Genomic DNA, 21,921 nt, shown 5'->3' with positions numbered 1-21,921 from the left:
GTGTTGTGTGTAGCGGCTTGCCCTCGCGGAGTAATGTTGCGCCACCCGCGGGCAGAACTTGCTCCAGCATCAGCGCCTTGTCGCGTGTCTCGATACCACGGAGAAATGCAGCCGCAACTGTGAGTACGGCAAGCTGCTCATCATTGAATTTGCCCTGGGCAGTGTAGTCGTATTGCGGCATTATGAGTCGGAATGACAGAGGAGATGGTTTAGCTGGTGGCGAGGTCCGAACTATCCAAGTACGGATAGCTTCGCAAAACGGCGATGATGATGAAGTCAGGACAAGAGAAGTGGAAGATGCACAGCCCCCAGATTGACTCAAGATTAGCGTAAGATCTAGATCGTTGTCAGCCCCTTCTCCTCTTGGCCACCATGGCCGCAAACGTCGTCTTCCCTGCCCTCGTCTTCCTCACCGTTCTCTCCACACTGCTCAATTTTGGACTCCTGCATCGCGCCTACACCCTATCAGCAACATTCTCCAGCCCATACAACTCTGGTTTGTGAAAAAAAGATTTCACAAGCTGTCCTTTGCTCACACTTCGTCAAGACTACCTCTCCCCCGTTGCTGAGATCCCCTTCCCCTTCCGCACCGTCGTCAAGACCTTCTCCCAGCCCGACAGTGACTACCCGCTTACCAACGACGATATCTGGGCCGCCATCGTCTCCCCCAAACGCGGGTTCATTCGGCTGGGCTCTGCCGGCGACCCTGTAGCCACTGCGCTTAACCACCAGCTGCACTGCGTAAACGGCATCCGCTTCGCCTACCGCGCCACCCGCGACGGCCTCTTCAGAACGGACAAACAGCGCGCCGATGCGTTTGCACATGCCAACCACTGCTTCGACCTGCTCAGACAGAGTATTCTCTGCCGGGCAGACACCTCGCTGGTCAATGGCGGTGAGACGACACGGGTGTGTCGCGACTGGGACCAGATTCGCGAGTTTGTCGATGAGAGCCACAAATTCTGGGAGGGCGTGCCGTATGACTACGTGCCGCCTGCTGAGGAGGCGTCAAAGGCGAAAGGTTGGTCTGTTCTCGGTGCATTCTGCCCGTCGCTGAGGTGTTTCGTTAGGTTATGGCGAATGAATCAACAACGGTCAAGGTACAGATTGTCTCTGAGGCCACCATCGAGCTGATTGGTTTTTTCGTTAGGTCATACCGAATTTATCAACGACATACTATATGTCTTGCGTCGAATGGCTTCCTCGCTGAGGGGAATGACTATCCGGCTTATAGCTCGCGAACTAGAGTCTAGTGACACTCTAGTCTAATGGTATTTGTATTCCTAGTGTTCAAATGTTCGTTACGGGAATGGGATTCTCTTGATTTGTACACGTAAACTAGTCTAATACACTGATCTGAAGCTGTTGTGCTCAAGATAACAACAAGAGGAAATGCATCACAGAACGTCTATCCTTGAAATTGACCCTGCCATGACCATCGCAATCTTGGATAGTATCCACCACCATCTCCGCCTGACTGGCGCTCGCCTTGTCATGCGTTTCTCCCTCTTTCCGTCTTCCGAGTACCAGCCCATTGCGCAACACGACCTCAAAGAGCCCACATCTCCTTCTGGCGCCAACCTTTCTATTCCTTCAGTTGACCACCGCCAATCCTCCGCGACAAGCATCACCAAAGCCGTCGTCGCACTCTGCGTTGCGAACTTGCTGCTCGCGGCGATCGCACTCTGGGTTGCCTGGGACTTCGGCGGGCCCAGTTTGCATGTGCCCGTCTACCTGGTCGATGTCGAGAGCCTGCCGAAGCCTGACGCGTTTGTTGGCCTGAGGCTCACATGAAGCGAAGACTTATTGATGGCAAGAATGTGCTTTCTACCCGCTTCGCAGCATTCATAAATCCTCAGGTGTTGTTCAGCCACTCGATTGCTCGAGCCACGGCCCAGTGCCCACTACCACTTACTGCAACTCAATTGACCCTGTAATTTGTACTGCACCACCCTATACTCAACGCCATTTCTACCTACTGTCTTCTCGTTTTCAATGTCAAATTTAAACGCAAGGCAAAATCGCAAGGTAATGAATGAGGGGTGGTCGTTGCTCGTATCTATTGCTACAAGTGGGTAAGTTACGATAACTCGAAAGCATTTCCAAGTCTATAAATGCGAGTAAATAAAGAGAGATCAGTTTTTCGCCTCCTCCTCCTGCTCCAGGGGCATCGTCTCCTTCCACCGCTCCACAATCGGCTCCCCCTTGAACACCTCATGCAGCACCTCCTTCACATCCTCGACATACACCAGCCTTATGCCCTCCTTCACACTCGCCGGCACATTCTCCTCGATGTCCGCCTTGTTGGCAGCAGGCGCGACAATCGTCTTGATCCCCGCCCGATGAGCGGCAAGAATCTTCTCCTTCAGCCCGCCAACGGGGAGGACCTGGCCAACGAGAGAAATCTCGCCGGTCATAGCTGCAACATTCTCAGCAAGCAAATAACAAGACGCAAAACCGCCCACCAATGTCAGAGCTAATCCTCGTCTTGGTGAACAGCGACACAAACGCAGACACAATCGCCGTCCCCGCGCTGGGCCCGTCCTTCCCGATGCTCCCCTCAGGCATATGCACATGAATGTCGCGATTGTCGAGCAGCAACGCGGTTGTCGTCACGGGCGCCTTCCCGTCCTCGCTTGCACTGCTCAGCGAGGCAGCTGGTGGCGTAATGCCAAGCACGTCCGCGTGGCTCTTCACCCAGCTCAGACCGATCTGCGCACTTTCCCTGATCACCTCCCCGAGTTTCCCGGTAAGCTGGAGCCCGCCGCGACCAGGCATGCTCTGCATCGTCGTCAAACAACGAAGCTAAAAAGAACAGGGCCACATACCACAACCTCAATCGGCATAACAGCCCCGCTCCCATTGCCCAAGTACCCCAAGCCTGTGCTGACGCCTGGTGGAGGCTTCCGCTTCACGTCGTCGTACATCCGATCCTTCTGGTAAACCGGTGGGCCCATGTACTCCTTCAAATTCTCTGGAGTAATGAGGACATGAACCGTGTCGGGAATAGGAAGCGGTTTGCGTTCCTGCGTGGTCACCGGCGCAGTCGTTTCACTTGGAGTCGGCGACTGGGGCTTGGGTGATGCAGCTTCAGTGTCGCTGTCGCTGTCCGAGTCGCTTTCTGAGTCGCTATCCGAATCGCTTTCGTCAACCGGGACAGTCGAAGGCTCATTTGGCGAAGGCGTGGTCGATTCTACATTGTTCACTGGTTTTTCTGGAGCGGGTTCGGGGAAGACATCTTCGCCAAGGTCGCGAACGATGTTAAGTGCCGCTTTGCGATAGATCTTCCAGCAATTATGAGTATAACGCTATTTCGTGAAAAAACAATTGACACACCTTCTCGATGGCTTTCTTCAATCCACGGACACCACTCTCGCGACAGTAATCCTGAATCAGGACAGCGACGGCCTCTGGACTGATTGCGACATCGGCCCCACTAAGACCAGACGACTCCTTGGCCTGCGGGACAAGATACCGACTCGCAATGGCGGACTTCTCCTCCGTCACGTAGCCGGAAACCTCTATCACCTCCATCCGGTCGAGAAGCGGGGCGGGGATAGTAGAGAGGGTGTTGGCGGTACAGACGAAAAGGATGGAGGAAAGGTCGACGGGAATGTCCATGCTGAGCGGCTTGAGAATGACAAAATAACCAAGACAGGGAATAAACGCACTAGTGGTCCAAAAACGCGTCGTTCTGCTCGGGGTCCAGCATTTCCAGCAGGGCACTCGCAGGGTCGCCATTGATGCCCCTCCCAATCTTGTCGACCTCGTCAATGAGAACGAGGGGGTTAGACGTCCCCACGCGTTTCAGGGCTTGGATAATCTTGCCAGGAAGCGCACTATCTTGTTCGTCAGCATCAAGTTCAGTGTCCAGTATATCACCGACCCAACGTAGGTCCTTCGGTGACCCTTGATCTCTGCGATATCGGTCAAGCCACCAACGCTGAACCGGAAGAATTGTCGTCCCAACGCGCGCGCAATCGATTTGCCAATGGAGGTTTTGCCGACACCAGGCGGACCAGTAAGTAGAAGAATCTTGCCCTGGACTTTCGGGTGATTTGGAGCGGGCGTGGTAGTGTCTGAAGCTCGTTATTTCAGAGTAATGGAAGCAAAAGACAATGACATACCACCAGAAGACGTTGTAGTCGTTGACCCCAAAGTTCCTCTCAACTTGCCAACAGCCAAAAACTCGAGGATGCGGTCCTTGACATCCGCCAGTCCGTAATGGTCCGCGTCAAGAACTCCCTGAGCATGCTTGAGCGAGAAGTTCTCAGGCGTATGCGAGCCCCAAGGAATCTATCAACTTATTAGAAGCAAAGCCATAAAAACACGATAAACGAAAGCATACCTGAGTTATCCAGTCCAAGTAGTTCCTCGTCACATTCGCCTCGCTCGCGGCCGGCTCGAGACCCGCAAGCTTGTTCATCTCCTCCTCAAACACTTTCTTCGCAACCTCCGGCATTTTCAGCTTCGCTGCCCGCTCGCGGAACTTGTCGAGTAGCTTGTCCTTCCCGTCGCTCTCCATGCCCAGCTCCTTCTTGATGTTTTTAAGCTGCTCCATGAGATAGTACTCTCGTTGGCGTTTCGCGAGCTTCGAGTCGACGTCGCGACTGAGTTTCGACTGCAATTGCGCGTTGATCAATTCCTTCTTCAAAACCAAAAGCGCCTTTTGCAGCCTATCCGCCACGTCCAGGCTTTCCAGCACATCCTGCAGCTCCTGCACCGAGCCCGAGCTGACTGCAGCCGCAAAGTCGGCCAGACGATCTGGCTCGTCGAAGATATTGGCAGAAACTTGGTTTATCGAGAAGTTGGTAATTTGGTCGCGGAACATGGGGTTTAGCTGCGCAACGTCTTTGAAGACGTTGATGAGCTCGCCGGTAAGCGCGCGTATAGTGGGGGCGTCTTTCGCGAACGGCAATATCGACAAGTTTGTGATGGAGGCGAGAGAGATGGGATGATTGTGAAGGAACGACGTTTGCACTGGACCAGCTTCCTGAGTTTCGGCGGGAGGCGAAGGATTCTCGGGGGCGGCAGCGCTTTGCGGGTCCTCTGGAGCCGGCTCAAGTTGGGCTAAACCAGGCTTGTGCAGCTCGCTAATGACAACTCGGCGATGAGGGTAAAGAACAGCCGTCAGCCCTTCTTCCTCCGGCTCTCCATTGGGTCCTGGCTTCCCAACAGCGGCAAATACGCTTGTGATTTGCGCGAAGACACCGACTTTGTGGATGCTGTCCAAATCCGTAACGATATCGCTGTCGGCATTTTCGTCTTTGAGGAGGAAAGCGCCAAGATATGGCTGGCCGCGACGCATCATGTCCTTAACGGCTGCGACAACAGCGGGGTTTCGAATGACGACGGCTTTGTAGAAGCCAGGGAAAAGCGGTCGACGAGCAATGGGAAGAGCGAGGACGAGTGGGTAGTTTTCCGGTATGGATTGCTTCGCGAGTGTGTTGGGTGGAGGAGAGCGGGAGCTAGATGAAGGGGGTGCAGAGGGAGGTGGGTCTGAGCTCGAGTCTGAAGGGGGAGGAGAGTCAGAGCTGGAAGAAGAATCACTGGGGTCTCTTTCTCCCGAGCTCCCGCTACTCTCGTCTCTTCCCTCGTCGTTTTCAGACTCCGTCTTCACAGGTGGCTTCTCCGCGCCTTCCTCGTGGCCCTTGTCGTTTATCCATCGAGGATAACGCGCTACACGCGTAGGCTGGGCAAAAACGGTGGTCGTCGAGGCAAAACCACGTTTCGAGCGCGATTGGTGAGAGAACGAGCCCCGAAGCAGGTCTAGCGTGACCCTGCTCGTGCTCGCTGGCCGCCAAAGTGCTGACGAAGCAAGGCCGCAACTGGGGGCGGCCTTGAAAACAAGTCGATTCATCGTCCGGCGAGTCTAAATACTCGCGTTCTAACACTGCATGAGCCACACCCACACGCAGAACAAACACGTACCAAAGCCTCGAAAAATTTTGCTGGTGGTGGTAGTCGTCAGAGGGCATCGCCGCCAAGCCGCGGGGTCACGCTGGTGACGCAAGCTGCCCGTTTGGGACACTTTCCTCCGAAACTCTTCCTTTCGCGCTAATTCGCGCCTAACAAGCTTATACTGAAAAAGCATTCGGGCGCAAAGTACCTGTCTGCCCTTTTCTGTCTCGGAAACGAAGGAGCCTCGCTGCTTGCGGTCTCGTAAGTGTCCAAAGCCGTGTGCTTTCTCTATGAACATCCAACAGCCACCAACAGGTGCTGATTAGCAAGGGTTCTTACTTGCGCAAGGTGAGGTTTTTACTTATGCCTCCGCCGCGGCTGACCTCTGCTCATGTGGATTTCAGATTGGATCTTATAAGCATTTTCGACGGCCAAAGCTTGCATTCAAGCTCAGAGCCAACATCTGGACCATGACGGCGGACTCAAAAACTAAAACTCAGGCTTGGCTATCTTCACATTTACTGATTCTAAAACAAGTCGCTCTCTGTTACGAAGTCCGTGCCCAAACTTGAAAAGATCGACTACAACAGGCAACATCTTCAGAGCGAGACGTGTTTCTCAGCGGTGCGTGCGGTGTTTATCGCTTGATTCTATCTCAGACTCTCAGTCTTCTAGCAAGGGCGGTTGTCATTGAGTCCGAAGTCGTTCACGATCCTCTACATCGTCAATCTCCTCCAAATTTTCCACTGTCTTCGCCACAGTGGAGGGCCCCACGACCATCTAGCCACTTCCCCAGCCAAAATCGCGAAGCTGAGTAATGGGAGGCTGGTATGAGCATTCATTCTCCCTGCGAAAACTCGATAAATTCCAGTTCTGAAACCCACTCCGAGTCTGTTGCTCAAATGAATTGGGAAATGGTCTTGCCTATAAATCAATCAGTCGTACAATTCAGAAGGGTGCGTCAATGACTCTCAATTTCCCATTTCGAGCATACAGAAGCTTATATTTTGTTTAGTTTTCGCTTTTGCCCTTGAATAAGAACTATGGCCACAGTGCGCTTTGCCGTAAACCAGGCCTCTCCTCCTGTGGAATAACTTTGCGACTTGTCTTCTACTCCCATCTTGACTCTTGAGCGAACCCATCCTGGACCAAAACCATCCCAACAATGCTATCGTTCGGCGCTTCTACTAGTAGCTCATCCACTCTTTCTTCTCACTGGTCCTAGTGCAGTCCTGTTCAAACTCGGCAACATCGATATCCGAGTCGTCGCTCGATGTTCTGGAGAAGCGGACTCGGAGGTCGTTGTATCACGACAACATGGTGAGCTGACTCGCTTTCAAGTTCCGGATCGCATCGGTGGCTAAGCTCCCTTCCCAGAAAGTTCATCTACCGTGAACAACACAGGTCTTCAAATTAGCGTCCTGTTGGACTTTCAATCGCTGGGTTTAGGTTTCGTGTCATTTGATGGACATTGTCTCGCCACCACTGCAGCTCACAGAGTCGAAGGAGTGACTGTCGACCTACCCAACACTACCGTTAGCTATGTGCGCGTCCTTTGTCTAGCCCTGCGCATTGTCTGATGTCCTTTATAACCTTCTTACTAGTAGTTCGAATGGCGCTACTAGTACGGTGCTACATCTAGCCGTTCTCTTTCAAGAGATCATTATCGCGTGGCAGCCCCCCCCCATAGCGGCTGGAAAAGTGGGGGGTAGATAAGGTATACCGGGCTGAAGATTCACCTGCGGAGGTAACGATGAATCGTTGGTGTTGAGACGAGAGGACTCCCTCATATTTGCAATGATTTGCAAATTGCGAGCGCCGAGATTAGATACTTATTGTACTAATCCAAACATACTAGTAGTACATTAACCTAATCTAAAAGAGTGTTCGGCCATGTATGAGTTCGTCTTCCTACGCTTGACCACGCCGAATAACTCTCAGGCCCACTGGCAGTAACCAATCACTTCCTTCGGATTAATATGATTCCTTATCGTGCAGGTAAGTAGCGCAGACGTCCTATGCTTGCGTTGCCAACAGCTCAATGAGGATGCAGGCTGTAGAGAAACCTCTCAAGCTTGAAGTAATAACTCCTCCCGTTGTCTTCCAAGTTTCCTTAGTAGCCGATGCTGGCCGCGGCTTTCCGGGGAATGACGTTGGCCATGTGGGTTACCAATCTGATGGGTCCTGATTTTCTCGCCAGTTGCCAAGCCCACGTAGCCATGACCCGGGCATCCTTGGTCTTCCTTCCCCCACTCCCACCGCCCTCGCGGCTCAGAGTCTGCGGCGATGCCCCACCATTATAAGGACACCGTCTCGACCGACCAGGCGACCTTTATCGGCTTTGCCTGCGAGGCCATCTTCTACGGTGCGTCATGGCCTTTCATTCTGCCTTTCAAACGAGGCTAATTTGACGTCCAGGGATTTACCTTCTCCTCTTCGCGTCTGCGGTCGTGGTGCTGACTAGGAGGAATGCCCCCGGTACTAGTAACAAAACGATGCTGCTGGTCTCGTGCTGGATGTTTGCCCTCTGCACGACACATTTCGGGCTCAATTTCAACAACGTTTACAACGGGCTGGTGCGTCTTGTTCTGTCTCGACGAGTTACCCAAGCCGAATGACGACAGATGGTCCATCCCCGACCTCACATCTCCGAAGAGACCAACCTCCTTGCCGGTAACTTTTTGTCTCCAACTCCTGCTCGTTCTCAATGCTGCTTTCAGGCGCCGATATGCTTTTCAGCATCACAGACTTTTGCAGTCAGCTCATCCTCGTGCGTCATGCTCTATTTCCCTGCCTTGTATTGACTGGCGGTAGATTTACCGCTGTTACCTCGTCTGGGGCCGCAACAAATGGATTGTCATCGTCCCCATCCTCATCGCCCTCGCTGCTGTTGGTAAGCGGAACTCCATCCAACCATAATCGCTATTAAGCTCTTTTCAAGGCTGCGGTGTCGGTCTCATTGGGCTTGTTCTCACCATCAACCCGAGCTCCCCACAAGCCCCCGCCGAAATCGTTCCCGTCGGCGACGCCGCTTTCGCCATGTCGCTCATCCTCAACTTCACCGTCTCCTCACTCATCGTCTCCCGCATCTACTACATCACCCGCGAAAACCGGCGGCACGGGATCACCTACACGGACACCGCCATCCAGCGCGCGATCGGCATCATCGTCGAGGCCGGCCTGCTCTTCCTCCTCGTCCAATTCGTCTTTGTCGTCCTGTTTGCCATCGCCCACCCCGCCCAGGCCATCCTCGTGCCAATAGCGACCCAAGTCTACGTAGGCAGCGCCGTCTTGAGTCTGCTTTTCGCTCATCACTTCTCTGCAGGGCATCTCCCCGACGATGATCATCGTCCGCGTTGGCCTCGGCTCGCACCTCCCCCAAACAACCGCCCGCGGCGAGTCCGCTGTTAACACGCTCCACTTTATCGGCGCCCAAAACAACGCGAGAAGACGGGCAACACCCGCCGAGTCCCGGCTCACGGGCACCACCAACACCGATGTCGAGATGTCCGGGCAGGCAGGCCGGGAGAAGGACGGCGACAAAGATGGGCAGATCGAGCTGCGCTTGCCGTCGCTAACGTTCAGCGTTGCCGAGCGCAAGAGCGTGGATGTGTAGAATCAGTAGATGGACTTTTTTCTCTTACTTGGGGCTTCTTTTTTCTGGCTTTCGTTATAGACTTTTGCCGCATTTTGTACTCGTACTCGTTAGCATTCACAATACCTAGTTCATTTGGAATAAAATACCATTCGTATCTCCGACCAAGTAGTACTATATGACCATTTTCTAGGACGTGCTATTGGGGCTGGTTGTCTGCATAACATTTTCAGTCGGAGGACCTACGCTCACAGTCCAGCATAATCAAAAAAGTTGCTGCCAAAGATAATTTGAAGGCCCTAGCCTGCACCTTGTCATCAGACAACTTCCAGTCAGAGTACATTCACATTCGTAGGTAGCCAGTGTCTAAATAACTAAAGTACAATGCTCAACGGCAAGCTATTATCGTAGCTACAATATCTAAGTAAACTTTTTCGTGCAGACGTGAAGAAAAGGCATGGTACAAGTCATAGATAGCGTGGTCATAAGTAATTCGTTTGGTATCCAGAAAGAGAAGAAAGGGGGGTAAAATGCGAGGCACGAAGCGGGACGAAAGAAAAACAACCAAGAGAAAGCACCACTCGCTCGTCTTCGCCCCCCCACCGGCACCGCTAGCTAGCGCGACATATCGGGGTCATCCGTACAAGCCCAGCCGGCCCATTCGCCCCGCGACATGGTCAACGCTGGGCCCATTGATGCCAGAGGGCGGTGGAGCACGGTCATGCACCGGTGGAGAGATAGCCGCTTGAGCACGCTGTATTTGTTGTTGATTCCAATACGTCCACGGGTTATTCGGATGCACCCGCGGAGGCAGCGGGACCGGCAGCGTGTGTCGCTGCGGAGGCTGGTAGTGCGGCTGTAGCAGCGGGAGCGAAAGCTCTGACATTGAGCGGGAATGGGCAAGAGAGCGGGGAGAAGTCATGGGGGGAGGTACGTAAGGAGCCGGGGTCTTCGAAACAGGAATGAGTGGTGCAGAAGTCGTCGCCGTCAACGCCCTCGTGTGTCTTCTCGGCGTTGGCGACCTCGTTGGCTCCGGCTCGCGATCCATCCCGCCAGACATGAACGACGCAATGCTGTTCTGGATACCAGGAATAAATGGCTGCGGCATGGGCATAGGAGTCGAGCCAGCATCCATCCGGACAAAACTCGCGTCTGAAGCCGCAGTTTCCGTCCTAACCGGAGTCCTCGTTCTCCTCCTTCGTTGACGCGGCAAGCGGCCAGAAGTGCCCCACGTTCGTCGTCTCTCCTCCAACCAAGACTCTTCTCCATCGGTGGAGTCAGAGTCGGACCCAGACGACAAGCTCTCATTGTCACCGATATTCTCCCATTGCTCGAGCTCCTCCTGCGCATCTTTTGACCGCCGTTTGAATGGGAGCCACGAAGCCATCCGCCCGTTCCGCTTCTCCTTCTCCGCCGCTCGCCTCACATTCTCTGCCCATCGAGCTGGCTCCCTCGGGTCCCAGGTCGAAGATGGTGGCGGAATATATGGCGTAACATTCGAAGTAGAAGCATATGGGTTGCCGTATGGTGAAGACATACTTGTCCAAGCATTGGGCCAAGTAGTAACGGCCGTCGTTGCCGTTGTCGTCTCCTTCCTCTTCTTGTCCTTTTTGTGTCGTCGCGACGAGGATGGCTCGGGAACAACAGGCGGCTGTTGTTGTTGCTGAGGAACAAATGGTGGTGCATAAGCTTGAGGAGAGTAGAATGGTGAGGCCACTCTCGGCTGGTATACCCCAGAAGCGCTGCTGCTCGGTCTAAGCGGCAAAAATCCGCCCCTCCCATCGTCCATCACGGCCTCCGGGTCCCAGCGATTGACCTCGTCAACGACCTCGACCATGCGCTTCCGCATCGTTGCTATGCGCTGCGGGTCATAACCCGTATAGCCCATAGCCCAAGCTTGACCTAACAGCCACAGCTCAAGCCGAGCAGGCGTCCAATGAATCCCGCGAGCGCGGATCCCCAAACGAAGAAGAATGCATATGTCTTCCCTATCAGCAGCATTGAAGCGGACCATCTTCAGCGCCACAGTCCAGTAGGGCGTTACGCTCACTGCCATAAAATACTTCAGATCAGAGAACGGGGATCAAGGAAGCCATACCTAAGTGTAGCATGCCATTCTGCGACACGAAAACAGTGAGAGAGTCGGCAGATTGCATTGACGCAGAATGTATCGGGTCGTACAGTGCCCCGGTCGCAGGACTGGAAAAGATTATCAGTCGGCGACACGGTGACAACGTCGAGGTAATGACTCACTTTGTGGCCATTGGCAGAGCAACATCTGCATCGCTATTCATCCAGTCCGCGCCCAAGCCGAACTGGGCGGCGGTTTCGAGGATGCATTGCTTCAGCCGTTGCGAGCCATCATGGACACCATAACTGGCCCACTCGGAAGCAAAAGTGCGAAGGATGCAGTCTATGTCACGGGTAGTGGAGCGTTGTCGCGCGGAATGGGCGTCGGTGGCAGCGGTGGTGACTGCTAATTGATTGAGCTCTGCATTGAGGAGCATAACTGCGCCACCATGGATGACGAGCCGGATGGGGCGGATGGTACCGAAGTGGATGGGTATTCTGGTGGAGAAGAACTCGAGGACTCCGTGTAAAGCGTCTCTGTCGAGAGCGCGCATGTTTTTGGGAGGTATACTGCCAAAGGGAGAGGACGAAGACGGAGGAGAATAACGGTGCTGGATAGCCATCGGGTGGCCCATTGCTGAGAAACCCGAGTGACCATGAGGTGTGGGTGAGTGTGGGGGGCTGAATGTAGGAATGGCTGGCGCGGCGAGAGCGCTAAAGCCATACCAGGGCGGGGGGAGTGGGCGGCCATTGGGGAGGGAGAACGGACATGGATGTGAAAGCGACCAAGCATTAACTGCTACGCGTCGTTTATGAATGTGGCACGGACCAAAAGGACTACGCACCTCTTACCCGAGCAAAACCCTTCGCCGACTCGTCCGATATAAGTGCAGCACAGCAGCTGCCGCCTCGTGTTTGGGGCGTGGTTGATCTGGCGGGAGGGGGGACTGTCTGGCTTAAGACTGTCCACAAGCACGGCTTTGATTGTCAGAGCTTCGGGGTAAGAAGCAAGGGCCTTTGAAGGTCAGGACCCAAGCACATTCGATGAAGGCTGTGGAGCGGGCAAAAAGCGAAAACGAGGAGGTGACGTGACGGCGTCTATGCCCGTATTGGGCCGACATCAGCGTGAAAAAATAGACTTTAGTCCGTTTTGGAGTGATAAGTGGCGTTGTAGGATGTGCAGCTCTCTGCAATGGGACAAGCGCGATCCACGGTTGTCGCATGACTCGTGGCGTGCTTGATAGTAATGGAAGCTGCGTGAGGACAATCAACCGGTGCCTCAACAAACAACCTGCCCAAATCTGACTGTGGACAATGAGCGATAGCTAGACATAGAAACCTTTGGTTTAGAAGGGCACTCGAGTTCTGAATTGCCTAGTATGAGTGGCGAAACCGCGTTTTCATCTATCGCTATCTCCAAGTTCACACATGGACCCACAAAGAGGCAGTACAAGCGAAGATCTTGACATTAGGCGCCAGTCGTTCCCATCCGCATCCAAATTTGGGAGTCTGTTGACGTCGATTGCCCGTGAAATGACCGCGTACCCGACGCTGCCCACCTGCCCTCGCACCTGTTGTTTACAGTCCTTGCATGGACAGCGGCCGCGTCTGCGATACTGGCTCCACACAACGGCCGTCCACCGGCGTACCCGGGTCAGATCATCTCAACTGCAGGAATCCAGCCGCGTCGAACCGTCAAGCGCCTACGGGGAAATGATATCCTCGTACGCGGGCAGGGCGATAACAGGACACTTGACTCGGAGTCTCCTGAATCCACGTTTGTGTGAATCAGAAAGTTATCGTACTATAGCGCTGTTGCTGATCATGAGAAGCCGCGAGTCATATTCGGATGGCCTGTTGCTTGTTTCCGATGAGAAGTCGATCCTGATCGGAATCGCAGTTGCTGTTGAACCCGGATCGCAGCGGCCGCGGGGACACTGGTTTATCATTAGAGACGGGCCGTCTCCTCATTCAATTTCAAGTACACCCTCCCGGGCTATTTTAGTTCATCGGCTTGACTCAACATGGCTTTACACGAAGGACTCCAGTCACTCCACGGACCACGAAAAGCCGAAAACGAAAGTCCCGGGCCGTTGCACTGTAACTTGCTTGTAAGCGGAACTTAACGCATGCAATAGCTCTTACGGGGTAGAGTGTTGCCGGCTTGAAATCCAAGCCGAATGGAGAGGAGATGGACGGCAGTGTCAAACTTGTAAAGACCTTTTTTTTCAAGTTGAATAGCTTTCGAATTCGAACAGCCTGTTTGGCACCTCCGTCGGTCCGAGAGTCCAAAGACACCGAACTTGTGGCCTCGGGCTTATGACGCTATGCGAATGAAAGCGGTGAGAGGGCGGGAAGTGGATGCAGCCTGAGGGCCTCAGCTATAGCGAATCAGAAAACTTCGCGGTGGGTTGGATACCAAGCATTCAAGTAGAGACTATCGTCTTTGAGATAAGGGAAGAGAGCAAGTATTTGAGGAAACCTGTATAACGAGCGAGTGTACGTGAAATACGGGTGAAATGCGGTACAAAATGAAAAGCGAAGAGAATGAATGTAAACATTCAGGACCACCAGTGAGTTACCCCTCGGTTTCTTGAATCTTCACCCCTTCTTCCAAGCCAGTGCTAAATCCTGGGACGCCGTTTTTCTTGGCTTCGAGCAGAATGCATATGGCGAGAATAACGACGGGATGGAAGATGTCGTGTCAAAATTGTTTCCCGTGTAGACACGGCGCGACTGTCAGTGCATCCAGTTGGTCTTGCTTTTCACTGTAAGCATAGATTCGGCGAGCGACTCGATCCTACCCAGGAGTCAGACCGCGACGAGGATGCCGGGAGGATGGTATGGTAGATGGAGGTGAGAGTTTTCGATGACGAGGGAGAGTATTCGCGAAGAAGGAGAGACTTGGGTTGGCCAGCTGAAGACGCCGGAAAATGTTCCCTTGCATGGGCATCGTTTATCGCATCTGGCTTTCAATACTGCTCAATGAAATCTCAAAACGGACAGGCAAGCACGCACCCGTTTTCCCAGCCTGCATAGTGAGTCTGAATCCCCACCGCTAATGCCTTCCTGTTGGCGACCAACAGACGTAATACACCAGAACTTAGAAGCTCCATTGGGAGTCTCCCGATACCCATTCGCCATATCCACAACATTTCTTCGAGCGTTTGGTCATCTGTGCGCTTGCGCGATGGCGGAGGCTTTGCTCTTAGAGTATACGGCGCAGAGACCACAGAATTGGTGTGCTTTCACAATTCTTGCGCTAGTATTCGAGAGTCAGAAGCTGTGATACATTCAGGACACCGTCCACACACCTAAAGTCTTCCCACCGAAAGCCACCTGGCCATTGTGGTTTCCGTCGTCAACAAGGTATTGACTTGCTCCAGCTGTAGTTCTAGTAGTCCTATCATAAAGTTATTTCCGAGAGTGGGGTTCTGAAAAGCTATACCAAAGAAACGCTGTTGAGCGGTAACACAGATATGACGGGCTTGGACAGCGCCGTATGCTACGGTGTGAGAACCCGAGTACTGGACGGCGTCGGCTGTGTTGCTGGGATTGTAGCCATTGAGAAACTAAAACCATGACGGATAAGGGGGAGAAGTGTAGTTGATCGGGTGCACGTGCCCAGCTTGGTCTTAGCGTCAGTCCCCCAACAGTCCCCTCACCTTTCTGTTCCATCTCAACGGCGGTCACTGGCCCATCTCCACCCACACTGTAGGCCGCACAACACGAGGCTTTTCTCAAAACATTAACTAAGGCGGTGTCACTTCGTGTCTCTTCACCTTCTCTTTCAAGTTCGCGCTATGGACCGTCAGTGGTCCCCTCTTCCTCCTGAGCTCCTGCAACCTCTCTCTTTCGACAACGACTGACTTTGTACTCGTTATCCGATTTTCAAGCTCTGTTCCTTCACAAATACTGATGTCAATGTGTTAGTGTCTTCCCACACTGGACTAGTTCGTCGCTTATATCATAGCAATACATGAGCAATACCATTACTTTCCCAGTTTCGTTCCTGTTCCTCCCCCCTATCCCTATCCCTATCCCCTTTGTGCCATGTACTTCCGCTTTCGAGCCGTGAAACCTACAAATCTATATCGCCTTCAATATTCTCAATACATCGTCCAAATCGTGATCTCATCCTTGAATTCGAGTCCATTCAGCGCCTGTCCAATACCGTCATCAATAACATCAAGAAGACAAGCAAGCGTACCCCGCGAACGGCCTCCGTTGCAAGGATGTGGTCGTCATTCATGCTGAAAACCCCATACTCCAGCTGGGGGTCGTCTTCCGGAGGCGGAACGTGTCTCCGAACTTCGCGGTAAGGCAGAGCAGAACACACCGGCTCCTTGAACAAGCCAATCTCAGTGGCAAGGTCTGATGCGGCTGGCCAGTCACCGGCGAAACTGTGCTCCTCGGGTGACGGTGCGGCAACTGTCAGCGTGATTTGCAGCTCGCTGGCCGTGTCATGCAGGACACAGAAATTAGGTTGAGCCTCATCATTGGTCTGGCCATCAACCAAAGGACCAAAGTCGAAAACTCGAACTTGGATGCGGGCATCGGCAACAGTTGTGCTTACCATCTTTTCGCCGGAAACGTGTCGGCTGCACTTGGTCAACAACTATCGCTGGCGGATCCATGCAGCACAACTTACCTGCCGGGGACAAAGCCCTCCAAATCCATTCCGGGGAACAGACGAGTATGCATCGGACCCCATTCCGCCCATGGCTTAGTGCTCGCGACGTGGTTATCGGGTGCCCTCCGGTATTGTTGGAGCATCTGCAAGAATATTCGTATATGGACAACCAGGCAAATCAGCGCCTCTGGGTGCGGCTCCGTGTCGAACGCGCCGCCATAGGCGATCGTGAATGTAATGATGCGGCGGTCAAGCGACTGGAAATGAGGCCTGGACGGGGCATGGTGGGTTGTAAAAGGTCCAGCGCTCGAGGCGACATTAACTGGACCCCAACACAGTTGTGGCGCGGTCAGAGGCAGGGCGAAGATGGCAATGGCAGTAGCGTTCGGGGTAATGCCGAGCGGGGAGAAGGAATACGTCGGTTCGAATGTGTAAAGGCGGATGCTTCCTGCTATGGAAATGCTCGAGAAAGGTTCGCCGCGACAGACGAGGAGGAAAGAGCTCGGATCTAGAACAAAGCATTCAACCACGCCCAAGGTACAAAAGAGCGGCTCTTGGTGGAACGCCTGAAGAGTTTACGTTGAGCAAACAGCAAACGAATACGACAACTCTTACGATTGACAGCACCACCGTAGATTTGCGCCAATCGACGACGAAGAGACGGCAAGAACGGGAGAAGAAGACAGCAACGATGTTGTCAACTATTTGCAGAGCAACCACAGGTGTGTCCCAAATATTTTCTGAAGCGGCAGCCCGTGCGAATATCAATTGGGCGTGCATCGCCTGTGGGTGGCGCTGGGCAGGCCGCGATAGCTGTCTCGCATCCAAGCCCCAGCCTGTTAATGGACTCGGTGAGTTCGGTTCCGCATAGAGTACGACGAGGAGATCTTGCCCTGAATCAATCTCGAAGTCGTAGAAGTGTTGCGGAGCGATGCCCATAACGAATGTCTCTCCGACTTTGGGGCAGTGAATGCCATCCGGATCCGTACTAGAAGGTAGTGGAAGCGTGTAGAGCTTGTCCGCTCGTATGTCTCGAACGGCGAGAAGACCTTGAGTAAGCACATGCGCGCCGCAATGGTGTAGCGATTGGATTGGGGCCCTCGTTTGAGAGCACCAGTCGAGGTTCTGCCATGCCTTTCGACGAGCAAGCAGTTGGGCCAGAGATTCTGTGGAGGTCGCTTTCCCAGTCGTACCGCGAAGCCGACCGTCCCGCCATAGCTCGATCGCATATTGTAGTTCTGCTGACTGGTTTATGACTTGACACCAGAATCGACAAACCTGGTAAGTTTTGGTTAGCTCCGCAGGTGCTTGGGGCTGAAAATGACTCACGAGTTTCGAAGAAATTACATCCCGTGGGTGAGAGTCGCGGAGTACCGCGGTCAAGAGCTCGGGAGGAAGAGGAGACCAACGGTCCATAGCGCGAACTGAAAGAGAACGTGAAGAGACACAAAGAGCCACCGTTAGTTAATGTTTCGAGCAAAGCCTCGCGTTGTGCATACAGTGTGGGGGGAGGTGGGCCAGTAACCGTCGTTGAGATGGAACAGAAAGGTGAGGGGACTGACGTTAAGACCAAGCTGGGCACGTGCACCGGATCAACTGCACTTCTCTCAGGCCTCATCCGTCATGTTTTCAGTTTCTCGAATCTCGATGGCTGCATCCCAGCACACAATCGACACGGTCCAGTACTCGCGTCCTCACACCTTCGCATACGGCGTAATCCTGCCTGAGCCCGTCATATCTGTGTTGCCGCTCAACAGCGTCTCTTTGGTATAGCTTTTCAGAACCCCATTCTCGGAACTAACTCTCTATAATAGGACTACTACAACTACAGCTGGAGCAATCTAATGCCCTGTTGACGGCGAAACCGCCATGGCAAGCTGGTCGGAAGACTTTAGGTGCGTGGACCGTGTCCTGAATGTATCACAGCTTCTGACTCTCGAATACTAGCGCAAAACCTATGAAAGCACACCAATTCTGTGGTCTCTGCGCCGTGTATCTCGAGAGAAAAGCCTCAGACCATCGTGCAAGCGCACCGATGACCAAACCCTCCAAAGAAATGTCATGGATATAGCGAATGGGTATCGGGAGACTCCCATTGGAGCTTCTGGTGAATTACGTTGTTGGTCGCCAACAGGGGGCCTCAGACTCAATATGCGGGCTTGGAAAACTGGTGTGTGCGTGCTTGCCTGTCACTTTTGAGGTTTCATTGAGCAGTATTGGAGGCCAGATGCGATAAACGGTGCCCATGCAAGGAACATTCTCCGGCGTTCTCAGCTGGCCAACCCAAGCTCTCCTTCTTTGCGAATGCTCTCGTCATCGAAAACCCCCGCCTCCATCTATCATACCTTCCTCCCGACATTCCCGTCACAGTCCGACTCCCGGAGGAGAGCCAGTCGCTCGCCGAATCTATGCTTTTAGTGAAAAGCAAGGCCGGCTGGGTGCACTGACAGTCGCGCCATGTCTACGCGGGACCCAGTTTTAACCCTACCTCTTCCATCTCGTCGTTATTCTCGCCATGTGATTTCTGCTCGAAGCCAAGAAAAATGGCGTCCCAGGATTTCACACTGGTGTGGAAGAAGTGTGAAGAAACCGAGAGGCAACTCACTGGTGGTTCTGAATGTTTACGTTCGTTCTCTTCGCTTTTCATTTTGTACCGTATTCCACTGTTTTTCCTCCTCGTTTACCGTCTTCCCTAACTCCCTTGTTATTCAAGTTTCCCAAAGATATTTACTCTCTTCCCCTTTTCTTAAAGACGGTCCCCACTTGAATGCCTGGTATCCAACCTGCCCTTCGAAAAAGAAACGACTTATCCATTCGGACTTGATTTGCACTGCCACTCGTACCTGCTCATCGTTCTTGTCTTCACACGTCCATTGTTGTGGACATGGATCGTGGGGGCTCTCTGCCTCCAGAGCTGCTCGCTTCGGTGCTTGGTTGGGCGGACCCTCGAGATGTAATTGCTTCACGAATGGTCAGTGACTATTCAGAAGGCTCGAGATGCTACAGCTGACTCTGAGTGGAAATTTTATGTAGGTTTGCCGATTCTGGTCTGCGGTGGTGAAGCACTCGGCAGAGCTACAATATATGATTGAACTATGGCGCGACGGACTGCTTCGCGGCGATAATGGACAGTCAACTTCTGTGGAATGCATGAATCGCCTGTCCACACGCCGGACAGCCTGGCACAATCTCCAATGGAGCGCACAATTAACAGTTCAGATGCAATCACTGCGAAAATGCCAAACCTACGAGCTTGTTGACGGCCTGCTTGCCCTGCGAGACCAACAGGTCGACAAGCTCTATATCCTTCCCTTACCTTCGGGTCCTAGGCCTGCAAACCAGCCGTACATCAGATCTACGGGAATTACACCGTTCAATTTCCAGAACTTTACAATCGACCTTGGACAGGATCTCCTGGTAATACTTCACCGTCTTACCTCACTTCCTGACTCCTCGACGAGCTGGGCTCTGGATGTCAGACAACTCTCATATCCAAACCGTCGTCATCCTCGTGCCGCTCTCAAGACACTGCCATTCTCGCCTGTCTCTCCATTCGAAGCTCCACCCAACCGGCCGCATATCACCCTTCAAATTCTTGACGATGTCGTGGCTATATGGTTCATGCACACCTGCCGCCTTTCTCTCGTAAATTGGGTGAAATCAACATTGATGCGCTCCTTTGTAAGTGCCGCCCTCGTCCTTGACATTCTGTGCTGACACGTCCATCATCAGGCTTTCCACCAAGACCCACTGTATTCCGAACTTATAGTCCTGGAATGTTTCATGCTGGACCCGCATTCCTTTCTCCTCATCTGCCAGAACGAGCCTGGGCTGCCCCACCATAACGGAGGCAGTATCCGGCTATATCAGATGTCGGACGACGACCAAGTAGTCGCCCACGTCGCCATTTTCGCTTTACCCCCCGTTGCGCGCCTATCCGGAGCGCTGCCCAGGCACACACAGACCATGGCTGGCCCCTTTCGGAAACAACATACGCCTGCGAGTCCACACCTCCAATCGAATGACCGCCGCATTATTTCGCTCGTCGTCTGGTACCGCCCCTTGGATGAAGTGCCCAATGCCGGTAGCAAGTTCGGAATCCGCCTGGTTATCCATATTCGCACATTCACGCAAGTGCTCGCGGAACCGGAAACAGAGAGGCCGCTCGTGGTGAAGGCATGGGATGAATGGGGACCTAACCAGACGCGCATTTTCCATGCTAGCGAGATGGATGGCTCGTGGGCCCGGTGAATAAACTACGCACTTCTCTGCTGCTGATTCACTCACTGCGCATGCTAGACACATTCATGGCGAGAAGATGATATTTGCGACCGCTGACACAACACACCTTCCTCTACTATACACGGGCTTTTGTCTGTTAGACTTCAATCCTGCATACGAAGACGCAAGTCACGGTGTCAGCGAGCTCCAAATTCGAGTCACCACGCCCGACGGCTACGAAAAAGGCCACTGGGACCTGTCTGGCCGCTTCCACCCAAGTCGAGTTACTCGCGGCATCACTGTTGGCTTATTTGAGCATCGGCTACGCTCTACCCTACCCTATCGCGAAATCCACAACTGCATCGTTCCTCCGGAGGGTGATCCACAGCCCGAGTACGATGTCCTTCCTGTTGGGTATGGGATAAATCGCCGCCCACGCCGCCTGGCTGCCGCCCCAGTGCCGCCGCCCCTCAGGTACAGCCGCCCAAGCGTGACAGGCTGCCGCCCGCGTGTCGTCGACTGCCGCCTCAAGTATTTCATCGACTGCCGCCTCAGGTCTTGAGTGCTCCACCACACTGCCGCCCAAAGCAAGGTACGCCGCCCATCCATACTACTTAAGGTAACAGCTTTATTGACTACTTTTTCGACTTGTTTTGCCCACGATGACGCTTCCCCTTGACTTTGCGTCGCTTCAACACCCTCCTCACCAATTCCTCTGGTGCTTCAAGGTCCTCTGACACGGGCGATGGGGTGCGAACACGCTTCAAGCTGCTTGCATGCAACTCTGAGTCTGGTCGCTCGGCGGCAACTTCAGGGCTCTGCTCGATGTTTTGCTCGGCGGAAACAGGAACTTCGCGGGTGATATTGACGGTTAGTGGGATTGGAGGAGCAGGATAGCTATCGGATTGAAGTCGACGGGTGTAGATCCTTGGCTGATATCCATTGGGACCCACGAAGTGTGTACGCAAGCTATTATCAATATTATCAGCAAAGCGTTCGGCATCCCAATACCTTTTGTGTGAAAGTTCATGTGGTGTGAGCGAGCGAAGCATGGCCATAGCCGCCTCGGCATAGTCAGGTGGCTCAAACAAAACTGGAGGTAGGCCGTAGGCTGGCTGCTGAATATCGAGGAATGTGTCGCCGTTGAGATTGTAGGGCTCATTGAGCTCATATTGAACAACAAGTGTTCTGAGCAGGGCGTTTCCAATGCTATGAACTCGCACCAACACCTCTCCCACCTCTAAATCAGGTTGGTCTTCGGAAAGCGCTTGTTCGAGGGCATTGAGCGGCTCCTCCAGAAGTGGGTCAAGGTTGTCATATCCATCGGCAACCAAGTTTGCATGTCTGAGCCAGCGAGCGACAGTGCCGTTCCAGTCGCGATACGACAGAATGACAGGGTGCTCAGATGTATCGTATGTTGCCAGAATAGCGGTTATTGGTGTGATAGCAGCGGAGAAAACAACTTGAAGATGAGGCGCGGCTGAGCTCTGAGGGTAGAATT

At 53.4% G+C, this 21,921-nt stretch overlaps 6 protein-coding genes across 6 annotated transcripts; 4 read left to right on the top strand and 2 right to left on the bottom strand.

The window, feature by feature from the left end:
• Positions 1-372: 372 nt before the first annotated feature.
• On the top strand, positions 373-1,084 carry MIND_01112300 (uncharacterized protein; the record flags this gene model as incomplete). Its single annotated transcript, XM_037367687.1, has 3 exons — positions 373-496; positions 548-1,021; positions 1,071-1,084. 3 exons carry the CDS (start codon positions 373-375, stop codon positions 1,082-1,084), a joined length of 612 nt encoding a protein of 203 aa, XP_037217081.1.
• Positions 1,085-2,135: 1,051 nt separating this feature from the next.
• Positions 2,136-5,860, bottom strand: MIND_01112200 (Lon protease-like protein, mitochondrial; the record flags this gene model as incomplete). Its single annotated transcript, XM_037367686.1, has 8 exons — positions 2,136-2,419; positions 2,466-2,781; positions 2,829-3,284; positions 3,337-3,622; positions 3,672-3,839; positions 3,887-4,079; positions 4,128-4,296; positions 4,349-5,860. 8 exons carry the CDS (start codon positions 5,858-5,860, stop codon positions 2,136-2,138), a joined length of 3,384 nt encoding a protein of 1,127 aa, XP_037217080.1.
• A 2,327-nt stretch (positions 5,861-8,187) lies between these two features.
• On the top strand, positions 8,188-9,517 carry MIND_01112100 (uncharacterized protein; the record flags this gene model as incomplete). Its single annotated transcript, XM_037367685.1, has 7 exons — positions 8,188-8,266; positions 8,320-8,477; positions 8,526-8,574; positions 8,622-8,671; positions 8,716-8,794; positions 8,843-9,177; positions 9,227-9,517. The coding sequence occupies 7 exons, from the start codon at positions 8,188-8,190 to the stop codon at positions 9,515-9,517; spliced, it is 1,041 nt and encodes a 346-aa protein (XP_037217079.1).
• Positions 9,518-15,675: 6,158 nt separating this feature from the next.
• On the bottom strand, positions 15,676-17,615 carry MIND_01111900 (F-box domain-containing protein; the record flags this gene model as incomplete). The annotated part of the gene is made up of 5 exons (XM_037367684.1): positions 15,676-15,729; positions 15,777-16,167; positions 16,218-16,765; positions 16,815-17,477; positions 17,529-17,615. 5 exons carry the CDS (start codon positions 17,613-17,615, stop codon positions 15,676-15,678), a joined length of 1,743 nt encoding a protein of 580 aa, XP_037217078.1.
• Positions 17,616-18,260: 645 nt separating this feature from the next.
• Positions 18,261-18,646, top strand: MIND_01111800 (uncharacterized protein; the record flags this gene model as incomplete). The annotated part of the gene is made up of 2 exons (XM_037367683.1): positions 18,261-18,373; positions 18,427-18,646. 2 exons carry the CDS (start codon positions 18,261-18,263, stop codon positions 18,644-18,646), a joined length of 333 nt encoding a protein of 110 aa, XP_037217077.1.
• A 437-nt stretch (positions 18,647-19,083) lies between these two features.
• On the top strand, positions 19,084-20,982 carry MIND_01111700 (F-box domain-containing protein; the record flags this gene model as incomplete). The annotated part of the gene is made up of 4 exons (XM_037367682.1): positions 19,084-19,170; positions 19,233-19,880; positions 19,932-20,446; positions 20,499-20,982. The coding sequence occupies 4 exons, from the start codon at positions 19,084-19,086 to the stop codon at positions 20,980-20,982; spliced, it is 1,734 nt and encodes a 577-aa protein (XP_037217076.1).
• Positions 20,983-21,921: the final 939 nt, after the last annotated feature.

The sequence above is a fragment of the Mycena indigotica genome (assembly GCF_014461135.1).
Source record: "Mycena indigotica strain 171206Taipei chromosome Unknown Mind.scaff0009, whole genome shotgun sequence".
NCBI classification, from domain to species: domain Eukaryota; kingdom Fungi; phylum Basidiomycota; class Agaricomycetes; order Agaricales; family Mycenaceae; genus Mycena; species Mycena indigotica.
The sequence above is the reverse complement of the archived record's forward strand: the minus strand, read 5'-3'. Positions and strand labels throughout refer to the sequence as shown.